This window comes from Carettochelys insculpta, chromosome 2 (assembly GCF_033958435.1).
Source record: "Carettochelys insculpta isolate YL-2023 chromosome 2, ASM3395843v1, whole genome shotgun sequence".
In the NCBI taxonomy this organism is placed as follows: domain Eukaryota; kingdom Metazoa; phylum Chordata; order Testudines; family Carettochelyidae; genus Carettochelys; species Carettochelys insculpta.
The window spans coordinates 194,663,388-194,680,145 of NC_134138.1; the positions used below are offsets into that span (position 1 = coordinate 194,663,388).

Consider the following 16,758-nt stretch of genomic DNA (forward strand, 5'->3'; position numbering starts at 1 on the left):
GCAAAACACAATCTTTCATTTTTTTTTTAAACTGACATAAGAAATTCTCTTCAGGGGCAAAAGTGATTTTATAGCAGCTCAAGGCTGATTCGGGTTCAGCCAGGTTATCTACAGTTACTAGGGGTGTTTTGCCAGCTAGATATAGCACACTGCAGAGAAACTCTGGCTAGCGATGTGAACATTTTATCAGTAGGGACTGGAGTGCCCCTGCCTGCAGTGTGTCAGGAACTGGGGCTGCTTTGGCCTGGCTGGAGCATCTCAGCCTCATGGTGCTCTCAGGCTGGGCCGCTGCAGATGGGGACTGCTCTGGCTGTGCTGGAGTGCCTTTCCACTTGCTGTCCCAGTGCCTGGAGTACTGTGGGTAGAAGTACTCCAGGCCCAGCTAGAGCAGCGCCTGTCCACGGACTCCCCAGATGCCCCACCCCCATTTAATTGGTTAAAACTAGCATTTAACTGCTTAACTAATTACACAAGATTTTAAATTCCTAACTCTGGCCACAATCCCTCAGTATTTGATTGGCTATTTAATTTAGTTTCATAATCCCTCTGTGCTAGGAATGCACAAAGGGATTATAGTAGAACTGGGGTCTGCCTCACCCACAGAGCACCAGTGAATAAACTTGGTTAGTGGAAGAAATGGGAAAAAATTACTGTAATTAACCAGGAAGTATTAACATGTAATACTGGGTCCTGACACTTGTTCTCCATTATACCAAGGATGTGAGAGGGTGCCCTGAGTGGAAAGCATCGAAGGTCTCTGCACTACAGAATATTTCTATCAGATCTACAGTCCCCCTGAAACAAATGGAAGAACCGGCTGTCAATGAAAGTCTTGAATGGCCTGAAGACATCTCTAGAAGCCCGAGAGACAAGGCTTGGATGGAAGGATGTCTAGTAAATGCAAGAGCTCCCCTGCTCCGAGGGCATCTTTTCTTCAGTGATGCTATTTTGGCATGAAATAGAGCCCAAAGGCCCTGTATGCATTATTGGCACATCATCATCAAAATATCGGACAGGTGAGGAGAAATGCTTGAACCTAGACAGCCTGGCAAAAAACACATCTGTCATCTAGTGTAACATGGCACAGAGGTGGGTATGTTTCAGGTACTCTCCTTAACTCAGCATGGCTTATTCTCCTGGACAATGGATGATGGCACCTCTGACACAGAGAGAAAGGTCCCCTCCAAGAGGCTTTACCTTCTCTGTTGCTGGTGAAGCTAAAGCAGACTAATTCTGCTGACAGGAAAGGGGAAATTAATCACTGAAACCTTGCTACAGCAGCCTAGTTAGGACAGCTGAAGTCAGAGTTCAAACATGGATTCTCTGCCAGAGCCCACACTTGTAGAGGGGCTGGAATCCCATGTTTGAATTATCTGGGCCTCCAAGAACATAACCTTGGCTGACCCACAGGCAAGTATCTACATCACACTGTTTCTGTGAAAACCAAAAAAATGGACCATTTTATCACCTTTATGCACTTAAGAGAAAAAAAAATCTGAATGATGAGGAGGGCAAGCAAGGCACTTCTATCTCCATCTTTGAAAGTTAATGAAATTACAAAAGTCAGAGCTTTCTTGAGGTCTCTATTGTAATATAAAATCCTTAAGACACTACAGCAGGAAGGACAAAGTCCTGGATTTTGTGGCGAGACTGAGTCCAAGACTCAATATTAGTAATGCTATTTTGCTTGGCCGTTATTAGTGAAGATGCTGCTTACAATAAAAAGCAATCAACAACATCAGCAGCAGAAAACAACAGAACAATACGTAAGATTATACAGGGATGTTTTCTTGTTTGTATTATACAACACATTAAATATACCTTGCATGAGGAACAAAAAAAAACATAAAATAACTGAGCAGGACAAGTTTAAAGAGTGAGTAATTGTTTAAAAGACTGGCCTGTAATGGAAGCAGATTTGTTAGTTCAGCAAGAGTATCAAATACTGTTTATTTGGGCTATGACTTTTCCAAGCTGCTATGGAGGTCTGCTTGTCACAAAATAGACAACCATAAAGTACAAAAACGAAGAGATTTTGTATTTGTTGATCTTCCATCTAGCTTGTACCAGACAGGGATACTTGAGTCAAATGGTAATATTTTTAAGAACAATAAGCTATGACAACTATTCCATTTACAAAATTGACTCAAATATTTATCTGATCTTAGAGAAGATAATACAAATGTGTATTAGCACCTTGTTTTAAATAGATGTGTATTTTATTACTGTTCCATACATTGTTAATAATCTCTTGCACATATATCTTAGTCTTTCTAAAAACAACCAGACTCAAGGCATTCGTTATGCACACCTATCATTTTAGGCACTTGTTTTGAATAACTCCCCTTCTTTCTAGCTTTAGATGTCAAGTTTTTGAAAAAAGAAGTGCAAAAACCTGATCCCAGAATCCTCCTTTACACAACTAACCTGATTCAAATAAAGAGCTGCAGGATCAATCTGTAGACCCTGAATCAGCCTATAGTTAAGGACACACTACTCATATGCTTAAAGCATAGAGTCCTTTGATAGCTCAGGGCCTATATAAGGAAGTCTCTGCCTGAAAATGCCTTCTGTTTCATAAAAGGATTCTGCCAAGTTTTAGACTCAAAATGAGGACTTTTTAAAATAAGGAATGTACAGAAACATAGTTAATGTAATTTTATTGCACAAGTTACTTATTCCAGGAACTATGCTACATACTGAGCACTACCTACTGGCACTTTTCCAGGTGATGAATTATTTACAAATATGCAGTATAAAGCATTCCTAAACAGCCTTTATGTTGGCGAAACACCCTTTAAGTGGTTCTGAAAACGTTAGAAAAGAACACGTAAGTGCCTTCCAGACAATCAACTACGAACTGAAGCTGACTGGACTGGAACAACAAAGTTGTTTCTTTTTTAAAGGAAAAAGCATGAAAGGTGAAAAAATGGATGTTTTAAAGTGCTTCCATAGTTTCAATAACCTCAGTCATTATTAGCACAAATAAGGCACTTTTAAAAACGTATGGATTTTAATTTGATAGTATCCCTTTAATATTCTCAAAATGTCACAAACATGCAGTCCTATAGCACCTTGAAGACAACAATTTTATTCATTAGGTAATGAGCTTTTGTGGGTTAAGACCCACTTCACCAGATAAACTTCTCCAGGCAAAAGAATATTTCCCAGAGTATCTGCATATTCTTCACAGCCCTGATCGTGCAATTTATTGTGCATGGGCAGATCTCCACGCCCACATTACTGGGAATGCTCCAGAGGCACAGCAGTTCACTCATATTTCAAATTGCAGGGTCAGGGCCTCATGTTATTCTGAAAAAACTTAATACCATGACCCAGCGGATGTGACAGCAACTGTGGGCCCTGGGGCAAGGTGGGAGGAGGGCCCGGTTCCATGTCCCCAGCAGGAGCTGGGGACAAGAACAGAAGGGGCAGTGCCCAGAGCAATCAACCTGTGGCACTGCTCAGATCCTGGTGCTGCCCCCCACCTCATCTCACAGTCACACCGCACTGTTGTGGTGTTTCAAAGGGGCCCAAGAGCTTCAGCTGCCACAGTAGCAATGATAGCAGCTGGAGCTCAGGGCCCCTTTAAAATGCTGGCCACCAGGGCAACTGCCCCCTTTGTTTTCCCACCCCCTCCATTTCCCATTGGCCAGTATGCCATGACCCTGGGTATTACTCTTGTCTCATGAGAGGAGGTTATTCAAAGCATTTATATTTTCTGCAGTTCTCACACCTGCAGTGGGCGGGGGGGGACATCTTAAAAAACAAGACCAGCCACCCCTTAGCCAGCAGAGAGATTTACGTCCGAAATCATCTTTCCAATTGTAGACAAATTGTACTGTCATCCTTTTAGCCTTAAGACATTTTCAGCATCACCAGAAAGCATCAGCCATATTTGCCCTCTTGAACCCAGACAGTAGTGCTTAAACAGCATGCACATGCGCATCAGTCAGGGTAGCTCACTTTAGCTTCCCATAAAGACACGAAAGGGAAATGCTCCTCGCAGGCATCTGATGGAAACAAGTGGTTCTCAGCGGTAGAAAAGACCCATCTCATTCTTGCAGGCTATTTTTTAAATCCTTGGAAGCAGAGGTAGAAAAGTTTTACTGAGTGAATGTTTAAAACAAATTGAAAGTAGCGGCAAGTTTAACAGTACGGTGGATCCAGGGTCAAGGATGGTTTAAGGGGAAAAGCAAGAAAGCAAACCAAGTTCAAAAGTGACAGGCATAACCCGCATTGTCCTGGATGTAAGCAGGGGATATTTAAGACTCAGTCCATAAATGTCTCTGGGGGTGCCACCCAGAAACCAAAACAGAATCTTAGTTTCTAGCACAGTTTGTAAATTCATGCGTGGAGCATGCCCCACAATGGGATCCATCCTGTCTCCTCTTTGGTCCGGTGGTCTACCTGACACCAAATAAGCATAGTCCATCTGGCAGAAGGAGCCATTGCTTCCATGGTCTTGTCCCTGGTTGGCCATCGTGGTCCATCTACATTGGGCCATGTTGTCCCTCAGGGATAGATTATCACAGATGTAGGTGGGGGATATTTAAAACTCAGCTTATGATGAGTTGATACACAGCCAAAAAGGTAAAAAGATCCAGCTGTTGCATGTCATCCTGTAAGGGTTATTTCCAGGAGCAGCATCATTCGTATGGCCTGGCACGAATTATTACAAGGAAGGTATTTTCTTCCTTCAAGATATCTCTGGAAGTAGGACATCTACAATGCAGAAAACCTGTGTTTTTCCACAAAATGAAATCTGATTATTCAGATTACTTTCAACTGCATATCCCCTTCACTTTTTTTCAGTAATGTGTTCTTAGCTTAAGAGCTTATTCCGTGATAGCATGGCTTCTCTAATTGCTTGATCTTGTAATAAAATCAGTCTTTTGTTTCTGTGACATCACTATATACTCCAACAGAGTGAAAACAAATAGGTCACAAATTTAAAAAAAAAAAAAAAATCAGGATTTGATTTCATTGCAAGATCAGAAAAGAACAAAAGACAAGCTGAAAAAAGCAATTTTTCCAATATTTGAATACAGAATAGCTTTTTAAACTGATCAAAAGTAGAAAAAATATTAAGAAACCCTCCCAGTAAATCCATCTGCCATGATTGTCCCTAAAAGATAAACACTGACTGTGTACCCTAGATTTAAAGAAGGTACACAGCTGTTCGTAAATACTTAGTCATAGTAAGTAATACTTACTCACTGTACGCTGCTCTGAGATATTCCTCAGCATGGGAGTCTCTTTTTAATTGCTTCAGGTAAATTAGTGTTCATCAGGACCTTCCATTAAGGAGTCACAGTGCCTGTTATAACCCTTTTGCTTATATGAGGCATGTTTTCAGTCTCCTAGGGTTTCCTTCTGCCTCACTGCAGCAGCATTTTCTCCAGCAATGTTTCTTTTTCAAGAAAATAGCACAATGGTAGTAGGGATATTACTCATCATTGCTGAGGTCGGACACGTATGCTCTAAGCTATATAAAATCATAGGGCTGGATGGGACCTCAGGAGGTCACCTAGTCCAGACCCCAGATTCAAGCAGGATCAACAACAACTAAGTCATCCCAGCCAAGACCTTCAAGACCATACTTCCTTAGGACTTAAAAACCTCTAGGGATGGAGAATCCACCACCTCTCTAAGCAATGCATTCCAGTGCTTCACCATCCTCCTGGTGAAGTAGTTTTTCCTAATATCCAACCTACACCCCTCCCTCTTTAACTTCAGACTACTACCCCTTGTTCTGCCATCTGACACCACTGAGAACAGTTTCTCACCACCCTCTTTAGAGCTCCTCCACCTCAGGAAGTTGAGGGCTGCTATTAAATAACCCCTCAGTCTCCTCTTCTGTAAACTAAACAAGCCCAAATCCCTCAGCCTCTCCTCCTAAGTCATTTGCTCTGACCCCTTAATCATTTTGTTGTGCTGAACCTGCTCCAGCACATCCACGTCCTTTTCATACTAGGGGCCCCAAAACTGGACACAATATTCCAGGTGTGGCCTCACCAGTGCCAAATAGAGGGGAACAACCACTTCTCTAAATCTGCTCGAAATGCTCCTCCTAATGCACCATAATATGCTGTTAGCCTTCTTGGCTACAATGGTGCACTGTTTACTCATATCCAGCCTTTCATCCACCATAACTCCTAAGTCCCTTTCTGATGTACTGCTGCTTAGCCAGTCGGTCCCCAGACTGTGATAATGCTTGGGATTCTTCTGTCCCAAGTGCAGGACTCTACACTTCTTGTTGAACTGCATTAGATTTCTTTCGGCACAATCCTCCAATTTATCCAGGTCACTCTGGATCCTCTCTCCCCCTACTTTTGTGTCACCCACAAACTCGCTGAGGGTGCAATCCAGTCCTTCATCCAGGTGATTAATAAAGATGTTGAACAACACCGGCCCCAGGAACCGAGCCTTGCGGCACTCTGCTTGAAACCAACCGCCATCCAGATATTGAGCCACTGACCAATACCAGTTGGGCCCGACCATCAAGCCAGCTTTCTAGCCATCTTATAGTCCACAGATCCAATCCATACTTCCTTAGCTTATGCTCAAGAATGTTGTGGGAGACTGTGTCAAAAGCTTTGCTGAAGTCAAGGTACATCACATCCACTGACTTCCCCTTGTCCACAAAGCCAGTTACCACATCATAGAAGCTAATCAGATTGGCCAGGCAGGACTTGCCCTTGGTGAATCCATGTTGACTACTCTTGATCACTTTCCCCTCTTCCAAGTGTGCCAAAATGGATTCCTTCAGGATCCCCTCCATCATTTTCCCAGGGATTGAGGTACAGCTGACAGGTCTACAGTTCTCTGGATTGTCCTTCTTTCCTTTTTTAAAGATGGGCACTATGTTTGCCTTTTTCCAATCATCTGGGATCTCTCCCAATCTCCAAGAGTCTTCAAAGATAATGGCCAAAGGCTCAGCAATGACGTCTGCCAATTCCCTCAATACCCTTGGGTGCATTAAATCCAGACCCATGGATTTGTGTATGTCTAGTTTTTCTAGATAGCTCATAACTCATTCCTTCCCCACAAATGGCTCCCCTCCACCTTTCCATACTGCATTGTCTAGCACCATAGTGTGGGAGCTGTCTTTGTCCATGAAGATGGAGGCAAAAAAAGCATCGAGTACCTTATCTTTTCTTACATCATCTGTCACTAGGTTACCTCTCTCATCCAGTAACGGACCCACACCTTCTCTGATAAATCGCTTATTGTTAACACGCCTGTAGAAACCCTTCTTGTTACCCCTCACATCCTTTGCCAGCTGCCGTTCCAATTGTTCTTTCACTTTCCTGATTACTCCCCAGCATTCTCCAGCCTATGTTTATACTCCTCCTTAGTCAAATGTCCATATTTCCATTTCTTGTGTGCATCCTTTTTGAGTTTAAGCTGACAAAGGATTTCCCTGTTAAGCCAAGCTGGTTGCCTACCATATTTGCATTTCTTACTATGCAGTGGGATGGTTTGTTCCTGTGCCTTCAGTAAGGCTTGTTTAAAATACTACCAGTTCTCTTGAACTCTTTTCCCCTTCACCTTCATTTCCCAAGGGATCCTGCTCATCAGTTCTCTCAAGGAGATGATGTCTGCTCTTTTGAAATCAAGGGTGTGTATGCTACTGCTCACCTTTCTTCCTTTTGTCTGGATCCTGACATCTACCATATCATGGTCACTGCAGCCCAGATTTCCATCCACTTCTATTTCTCCTACTAGTTCTTCCCTGTTTGTGAGCAGCAGGTCAAGTTGTGCACGGCCTCTGGTCGGTTCTTTCGGCACTTGTACCAAGCAGTTATACCCAGCATTCTCCAAAAACTTCCTGGATTGCCTGTGTGCTACTGTATTGGTCTCCCAACAAATGTCCGGATGACTGAAGTCTCCCAAGAGAACCACCGCCTGTGATTTGGAAACTTCACTTAGCTGCTCGAAGAAATCCTCATCTACATCATCCCCCTGATCTGGCAGCCTACAGCAGATACCAACTACAACATCACCTCTGTTACTTCTACCTCTAAGCTTAACCCAAAGACACTCAACTGGATTTTCTCCCTCCTTACACTGCAGCTCTGAGCAATCATACTGCTCTCTCACATAGAGGGCAACTCCTCCTCCTTTTCTCCCCTGTCTATCTTACCAAAGCTTCACCTGACATCAGCTACATGTTTCACCCAGATTTGTTGAAAGATGGGAGAGCTTATAAGGCTCTATTTTAAAAAGCATAATTAGGACAACACATTGCCAATATAAAGTCTGCAGTCCACTCATCTAACAGCATACGATGTAGTTGGTAGCTTCTAAAGTGCTGAATCATTCCAATGCAAAAAAAAAAAAAAAAAGATACTGTAACTCTCATCCCTTCACTTGAATGAAACTGCAGTAGGAGCTGAAGGCATTCAGCACCTAGCAGGATCTAATTCCTGTTACAATCTACAGGGAAAAGAATTTGATATTAAGTTAGGGCAGGATTCTGAAAGGTGCTGAATTCCCATTCACTTTTATGCGATCTGAAGATGCTTAGCACCTCAAGGTAAGTTCACAGTATCTCATAAAAGCCAGCCTTTAGAACCCAATCCATCCAATGTACTCTGACTGCACACACACAAAATATAATTTCATCGAAAAGAAAAGTGCCTTTAGTAAAAATGAATAGAGATGAAAGCACTCATTGTCATGAAATTATTGGCTGAGTTTTTCACTAATAAAGAATCATGGTTCAATTGAAACCCAAAACACAAGTGAATTGTCAGATACAAAAGTATGCTTCCCTTCCAAACGTCAATCTATTTTAAGACAAACGTCAATGTACTTGCAGTGCAAAACAAATTTGCACTCTGTGTAGCCAGAAACTGTGACATGGATCAGAGTGTCTAGTGCAGGAGACACAACATTAAGTCATTTAAACATATTAAGTAGTACTTTCGATCCTAATTTGGAAGTGGTTTAGTGGAATGAAAAAACCTGGTAATTGTAAAGAAAATCAGGTGTGGTTACTGTATCTTCCATATACAAAATAACTAATTCTTAGCTGGACGACAAAGATCTTTGTGGGATAACTTTTAAGAAATATGTATATAAGGCAAATGGACACTCAAATTGGAGAATTCCTTTGCTTAATTTTAAGTGAAGACATTTCTTCCACAAATATAATTTAGATGCATTTTTTCAACTTTTAGCTTTATAGAATCCAGGTTTTTCCAAACAAGAATTAAAGGAACGTGGCATTATCCTTTTTCAATATATAGAAAAATATAATATACACACATAGAATACAGCATATATTATGTATATGTATGTACAGCCACTTATATCACTAACTCCAGTCTCTCTCTTAACTATTTGAATGAACCACTTCCTTGTAGCAGCCTTCTCTTATCAAACTAAAAAGTGGAAAATAACCATGTGTCTTAAAAATGCAGAACAAACTAGATTTGTTAAAGCAAGACATTTTGAATTAGTGTTAATGAACAGGGGTGGTTTAATTACAGCACACACTGATGTGCAGAAGCTACACACAAAGCGACACTATGGGTGATGCTCTGTAGAGATGTGAGAACAGCCCAGTAATCAATATCCTGTAACGATGTCAATTTTACTGGACTTAATGAGGTTCCCTCACCAGACCCCTCATCATCGGTAGTCGTGGACTCCTGCATCTCCTCTGTCAAAGCCTGAGATTGGCTTGGATTATTCTTGCTGTCTGAAACAGTCACTTGTGCTTGTGACCTCTCACCTGAGGTCTCTGTGTGCTGAACTGACATCGAGGTAGTTAGGCCCTTGTAAGAAATGTCACCTGTCTCATCTTCTTCGTAATCATTAAGGCAGTACACTTCCTCCAGGTCCAGGTCCAGAGTTCTGAAGCCCTTAGTGACAACGCCAGGCCTTGGGTCTAAGATTCCCCCCAGGTGAGGCTGAGCTAGCTGCTGCCAATGATGCAGAGTGGCTGAACCTTTAAGAAGAAAAAAAAAACAGTAAGTGAACATGAATATTTCCCTCAGCCAAACATCTGGATAGTTTCATTTTGCTCATTTAGGGCTCAGTCTTTGGGCCCCTGATGTTTTGCCATTGGCCCCATGCTTTCAGGATTTGGTCTATAGATTTGGATTTATAGGGTTGTCCAACTGCACTGAATTATGGCTTTTAGATAGTGCCACACAAGTGGTTACATAAACACTAGACAAAGCCAGTAGGCCAATTCAGGGTGTTTTAACTCTTCCTTCTTGGAAACAGGATAGGAAATGCCATCCTGTCCTCAGACCATACATGCTGGGACTCACAATACACAACTAAAGACAATGTGCATTTAAATTGCATACTAATCACCCAAATGGCAAAGTCTGAAGATGTGGCACCAAAGACTTCTGTCTTCAGCTCAAACATCTAAAAAAAGAAGATACCCGCACACAGTAGAATTTACTACTGGTAACTAATGGGAAGATAGCAATTATACAGAGGATGCTAGAAGACTACATCAACTCAATTTAAAGGAAGTAAGAAAATACTAATGATACTTTTATAGACACTACCTGTGTCCATACACTACTGGAATTCACTAGTACATAAGCATACTCTACTGTACCTCAAATTTCATCCTTGGGAAGTAACATTGTGGGTGTGAAAAAGATACATTTTAAAGAGAGCCAGGAAACATGAGACAATGAACCAGCAACAGTAATTCATCAGTGTACACATCAATCCAGGAGTTCTAGTAATGGATCTGATCATGGACTCACTGAAATCAGTGGAAGATTTATCACTGATTTTTTTTATTGGGAGTAGGATTAAACCCGACACCAAACTCAAGAAATCAGAAATTGTACTCTGATCAGCCCATATCAATTACGTCTTTAGAAAGATAAGGGACATTCTCCTTCAGGTTCCATGTTGCTAACATACTCGAGTACATTCCTGTTCACATGAGCCAAAAAAAAAAGTGTTTATTCAATGCAGTACAATGCAATACACAGTGTGTTTGGTTGCAATGGGGTACTTAATACTATCAACGTTCAATTTTTTGGTCTTCTACATGTAAAACTTGAAGACCAAAATATTGTGGAGGGGTTGTATTCAATGAATTACAGGTTGAGCCCCTCTAAGTCTGGCACCCTCGGAACCCGCCTGTTGCCTAATGAGAGAATTTACCAGACCACAGGAGATTAATATTTCCAGCAGCATTACCAACACTTCCACTGCTTACTGGGCCCTTAGAAGACATTTAGGGGTAAATTACAGCTAAATAACAGCACAGAACACTGAGAGCCAGAACTAGTGGCTGTACATAAACTTTATAGGACCATGGAAACTTGGCCACACACATAAGTGGTCATTCAAGTAACTAAAATCATGCTGGATTACAGATACTGCCAGATGAGAGAGTTCTGGATTTATTATCTAAGGCTATGTCTACACTAGCCCCAAACTTCGAAATGGCCATTTCGAAGTTTACTAATGAAGCGCTGAAATGCATATTCAGCCCTTCATTAGCATGCAGGCGGCCGTGGCACTTCGAAATTGACACACCTCACTGCTGCGCGGCTCGTCCCAACAGGGCTCCTTTTCGAAAGGACCCCACCTACTTTGAAGTCCCCAAAGGGTAGGCGGGGTCCTTTCAAAAAGGACCTCCGTTGGGACGAGCCACGTGGCGGCGAGGCGCGTCGATTTCGAAGTGCCACGGCCGCCCGCATGCTAATGAAGCGCTGAATATGCATTTCAGCGCTTCATTAGTAAACTTTGAAATGGCCATTTGCATGGCCACCTCGAAGTTTGGGGCTAGTGTAGACGTAGCCAATGTGTAACAAAGTCTCTTTTCTCTTTTTAACCATACCTGATTAAAGGGAAGAGGACAGTGAGAATAATACCTATACCACTAAATGTAATCCACTATTTCTTTTATGGTGAATTAAAACACTATTTCTGGTGGCTGTGAACAAACTTTATGTGACCAAGGGAAACTTGACCACACCCATGGTAGGTGGACATCCAGCTAACTAAAATCATGCTGGACCATGGATGTTGCCAGATGAGAGAGTGCTGGACTAGAGACATTCAACCTGTGATTTCATGGGTCTGAAATTCCCACAGAGTAAATTATTACTTCACATCAATAACAAACTACATAGAATATATGCTATACATAGTAACTGAACTTTGGGGAATAGTGAATATAAAAAGAATGGGCTACATTTATTCTTCATTTAGTACTATTGAAATAAATGTATTGCCCCCGTAATGACTCTAGCTCACTGTTTTGAAATCAACATTTTTAATTTATGGCACAGAAAAATCAATAATAGAATTATTCAAGTGTTGCAGTACAGACAAAAGATACACATGTTGAACTAAACTGACCATGGTACAGCCTGCAGTCCTGCCCCCTGACACCTTGCAGTCCCACCACAGGTTGAACATCTCTAATCCGGCACCCTTGGGACCTGACCAGAGTCATGAGAATTTGCTGGATGATGGGAGGTCAATACACTAGAGTATCAACATTTGTGAACTTAAGGTTTGCAAATTCAATTATTCATGAGTGGCCACTTCCTTGGGGCTCCAGGGCAGGGAATGCCGGTGGCCACCACTTCCCTGGGGCTCTGGGCAGGAGTGCCAGAAGCTGGGCTCCAGGTGGTAAGCAGCTGCCATATTTGCAAAATTCAACATTCGCGAGGGTTCTCAACACAGAACCCTCATGAACATTGAGTCCCTACTGTATTGTCTAGCAGTATTACCAACACTTCCACTGCTTACTGGCCATTTAGAAGACATTTAGGGGTAAATTATAGCTAAATAACAGCACAGAACAGGACTGGTGGCTATCAACAAACTTCATGGGACTGCAGGAAACTTGGGCACTCCCACGGTAAGTGGCCCTCCAGCTAACTAAAAGCATGCCAGATACTACCAGATGAGAGAGTTCTGGATTTACTATCTAAATGTGTAACAAAGCCTCTTTTCTCTTTTTAACCATACCTGATTAAAGGGAAGGGGACAGTGAGAATAATACCTATACCACTAAGTGTGATCCACTATTTCTTTTATGGCAAGTTAAAGCACTATTTCAAAGCCCTAGAAATCATCTACATTTGAAGTGACTTAACAAAGCCTGGCCTGTAATTTGGATTGCTATGGCATGTGTACCCTTTAGATAAAAACACACAAATTACAAAAGTCAGTAAAGAAAGTGAATTTTACTCCAATACTTATTTTCTCCATAATAAGGATCCATGTGTTTTCTAAACTTAAGACAAAACCTAACAAGAAGAATATAACCTGAGCTTTAGAAGGAACTGCAATCACTGGCTTTATAAAAGAAGACATATCACACTTAGAAAAGAGAGCTAGAAGCACCTGTTAGAAACAGACTGTGAAAATGAGCTTAAAGTTCAAGATATTTCAAGGGAAAGAGTGAGCTAGTAAGAATAATACCTCCTCCCAATCACCTAGCAGCATTCTCCCCACCCCAAAAAGAAGAGTAAGGAGCAACTCTGAGAAAATTAAAGACAGACAGATAGATTGTGAAGACAGAGAGTTTATTGAAGGAAAAAACAAGGGGTGGTTGACAGAAACTTATTACAACCTTAGCCACCAATATAAGTGAAGTTTGAGCATCCCTCTTCCAAAAGAAATACAAGAACTTCAGATGCTTATTGTATGAAAGCAATCATGGAAATAGAAATAATGAAAACAGAAATGATATCACATAAAGAGAGGTGACCTCAAGTAATATGGCTATAAAAATCATATGAGAAGGTGCAGCATGATAATTTCTTCATGGAAAAAATAAAGTTTATCTCCACAGAAAATAATCATGATAAATGCTCCTTAAAGATTCATTATTTCTTTAAAAAAGGAAATGCTCCAAATTCATGGGTGAAATTAAAATGTGTACGAACCACTGCATGAACTGTACAGTTCCATGAAAAATAACCCCACCCCCAAAAAATAAAAACTATGCAGAATGGGGGCTCCTAACAACAACATTACATAACTGAATATATGGAATCACACTATGGCAAACACCTGATGACAACTGAAAGCATTTAATAGAGCTAGGCACACACACTCTGAAAGGCTCTCAACACAGTGATAGAAGAGTATGTTAGCCCTGAAAAGCAACAGCACTGATATTCTTGTCCTGAGTACAAGTCACCAATTCCGGTTTTGTTTTGTGTTGGGGACATACATAAGTTTGGATGAAATAAAACAACTTATTTACATGCGAGACCAAAGCCTTTATAGTTTTCAAACTCGGAGCCAGAGGTAACAAAGTTGAGACCCAAGCCCTTAAAAACACTTACTCCTGTTAGTACTTCCATCAAAACTAGTAGGAATGAGAATAAAAATATTAACATGTATGCTTGTTTTCTGGATTGGGTCTGATGCTCAGTTCTGCTCTGATAAATTTAGATATTTTCACCACTCTCCCGCTTCCTGCCCCCATACTCTATGGATACACGGTTTGCAGAAAATAATAATGGGATTCATTTCAGTTGTACAATCACGCTACTGAAATATTTTTGAACAGTGTGCTTTTGGTTATACTCTCTGTGGTGTGGTTTATTTGTTTTTATGCAGTGCACCTTCTTTTAAGGCTGATGGAGAAATTTATTTTAGTTTTAAAAGAGTTCAAACCAGCATCGAGGATGACTATCTCTAAAGTAAAAGGAGTATGTATTGCAGAGATTTCCTGCTTTCTGGTGATGGATAAGAGACCACAGAGAGTCACTAAGAAGAACAGATAAAGGCCGAGGCCCTTTATTATCACCTTCAAGGGGCTTCACAATCTGAAGCTTCTCTGGCAGGTAGGAGCGGCTGCTGATGGACATTCCCGAATATCCAGTGAATTCTGAAAACCTGGAATGAGTTCCCAATGACATGATGCTCTCCGTTGGAGTAATGGAACCACTATGGAGTTCACCCTTTTCCGCCAGTTCCCTCAACTTCCTCTCCTGCTCTTCTTCAAAGAACCTCCGCTCTGAGAGGTAATTCTCTCGCCGAAGGGACAGCCTTCGAAGAGCTATCTCCAAGTCACTGGAACCAGGTGTTCCCGGAGTCCCAGGCTTCTTATTCTTGTCTTCATTTCTAAACACAACAGGAAACAGAAGGAAAAAAGCTGAAACTCATCTACTATTTTAAGGCATTCTAACATTAATACAGTTTTACACTCATCACTTCTCAAAATATGCTAGTCTTACACTGGATTCTAGAGGACACTGGTCTCGTGTTTAAAATGGTTTCCAATTCTACATACCAAGGCAAGGACATGAAGTAAAGTTTTTAGCCTTGGAATACATCCTCCACTATGTAAATTGTGGTGTGGAAACCTCTTCCCTGGCAAAGACCATGGCAGAAATAGAAGTGTGTCAATTAAAGACCCATCGAGCATCTCTAAAGACATGTTGATTCCCTCCCACAATTCAAGGGAAATCATTGGACACTGAAGGTACTCAGTCTTACAGGAGCACACAGACTATCAGCCATCAAAGTAATAAATTGAGCTGGTAAATAGTCACTTGTATCGTGAACTGCTTTAATAATAAGCATTTTGCTAGAAAGGTATAGGCTCTTTGTTGTAATGCATACTGGGAGAAAACAAATAGTGAATGAAGAGCCATTCTCTGACTAGTTTTACTCACAATTTTTAAAAGAAGATGTATCTTCACCTTCTTTAGGATCAAGAGAGTTAGCTGTAACTGCATGTAAAACAGCTCTCTCAAGTTTTTAAAGAGCATAGACCTGCATTTTCAAAAGTGACTGGTCATTTTAGATTTCTCACGCTGATGTACTGAAAATCTGGCTCCCTTTACCTACTCTCTCAAGTTGAGTGCTCAAACTGTAACGCAAACAATCTAGTCACTTTATGGAATGGAGGCCCTTGGGTTAACCTATAACAAATGATTGAAAGGAAAGAGAGAGACACTGAAATGCTTGTCCTACCTTAGCTATTTTAGAAAACAGCATAGCCCTGGGGTGAGCAAGCTTTTTACCTCAGGTCCCGCTTTTTGTTCCTGAAATTAACAGCCCCTCTCCCCTCACACCATATAATGTAATCCAAACTGACAGAAAGTTTGGTTATGTTCATATAAGGAAACCCACCCATTTGGCATGTGCAAGAAAATATGTAGAATATAAAGTTATTAATTGGTTTATAAATGTGAATACACATACATAAAAACAGTAACCTATTTTAACATTTTTAATAAGATGGAGGAGCCTGAGACCCAGCAGCAGACTGTGCTGCATCCCCCTTTCAAAATATTATTCCCTCCCTGAGGCGGCCCACACTCCACTTTGTGCACCCCTGGTGTAGTTTACCTAGGTAGTACTGACCCAAAGTCAGAGGATTCTGTTTCTAGGAGGATGCTATTGGTCTTGTTGTCTATCACATTGTTAGAGATGTCTCCCCCATAAAAGCTGGAACGTGGAGTGCTGGTACAGCTAGACATGACTGAGTTCATTGCAGAAGACTGGTTAGATCCTGGTATATTCATTGGAGATGGAGTCAGGGATCTCTGCTTGACAACCTGATTTATACTTCTCACAGTCTCAAAGACCCGTTTCTGGTGACTGATAAACATATATGTACAGTCAGTAACCAACCCACAAAACAAAATGTTGTCTTAAAACACTGAATGCCAGAGAAATAGGAATGAATCAATACTGATCAATTATATCATAGCTACACATCCAGCTTACTCTGGGTCTCATCCTTGCAACAGTCAGTTTTCCAAAACATGATTTGTGCCAAAA

General features: G+C 41.2%; 1 protein-coding gene across 11 annotated transcripts in view; it reads right to left on the reverse strand.

The window, feature by feature from the left end:
* The window catches only part of TRAK1 (trafficking kinesin protein 1), a 188,298-nt gene that overhangs the window by 11,651 nt on the left and 159,889 nt on the right, over positions 1 to 16,758 (reverse strand). For 3 of the 11 annotated variants that reach the window (XM_074988227.1, XM_074988233.1, XM_074988235.1), the window contains exons 13-15: positions 16,324 to 16,575; positions 14,774 to 15,090; positions 9,746 to 9,961 (exon numbers count right to left, since the gene is read on the reverse strand). In XM_074988227.1, coding sequence (XP_074844328.1) covers positions 9,746 to 9,961; positions 14,774 to 15,090; positions 16,324 to 16,575 — 785 coding nt within the window. Of the gene's footprint in view, positions 1 to 9,631; positions 9,962 to 14,773; positions 15,091 to 16,323; positions 16,576 to 16,758 lie in introns of all 11 variants that reach the window. The other 8 variants (XM_074988224.1, XM_074988226.1, XM_074988232.1 and 5 more) reach the window with 5 other exon arrangements.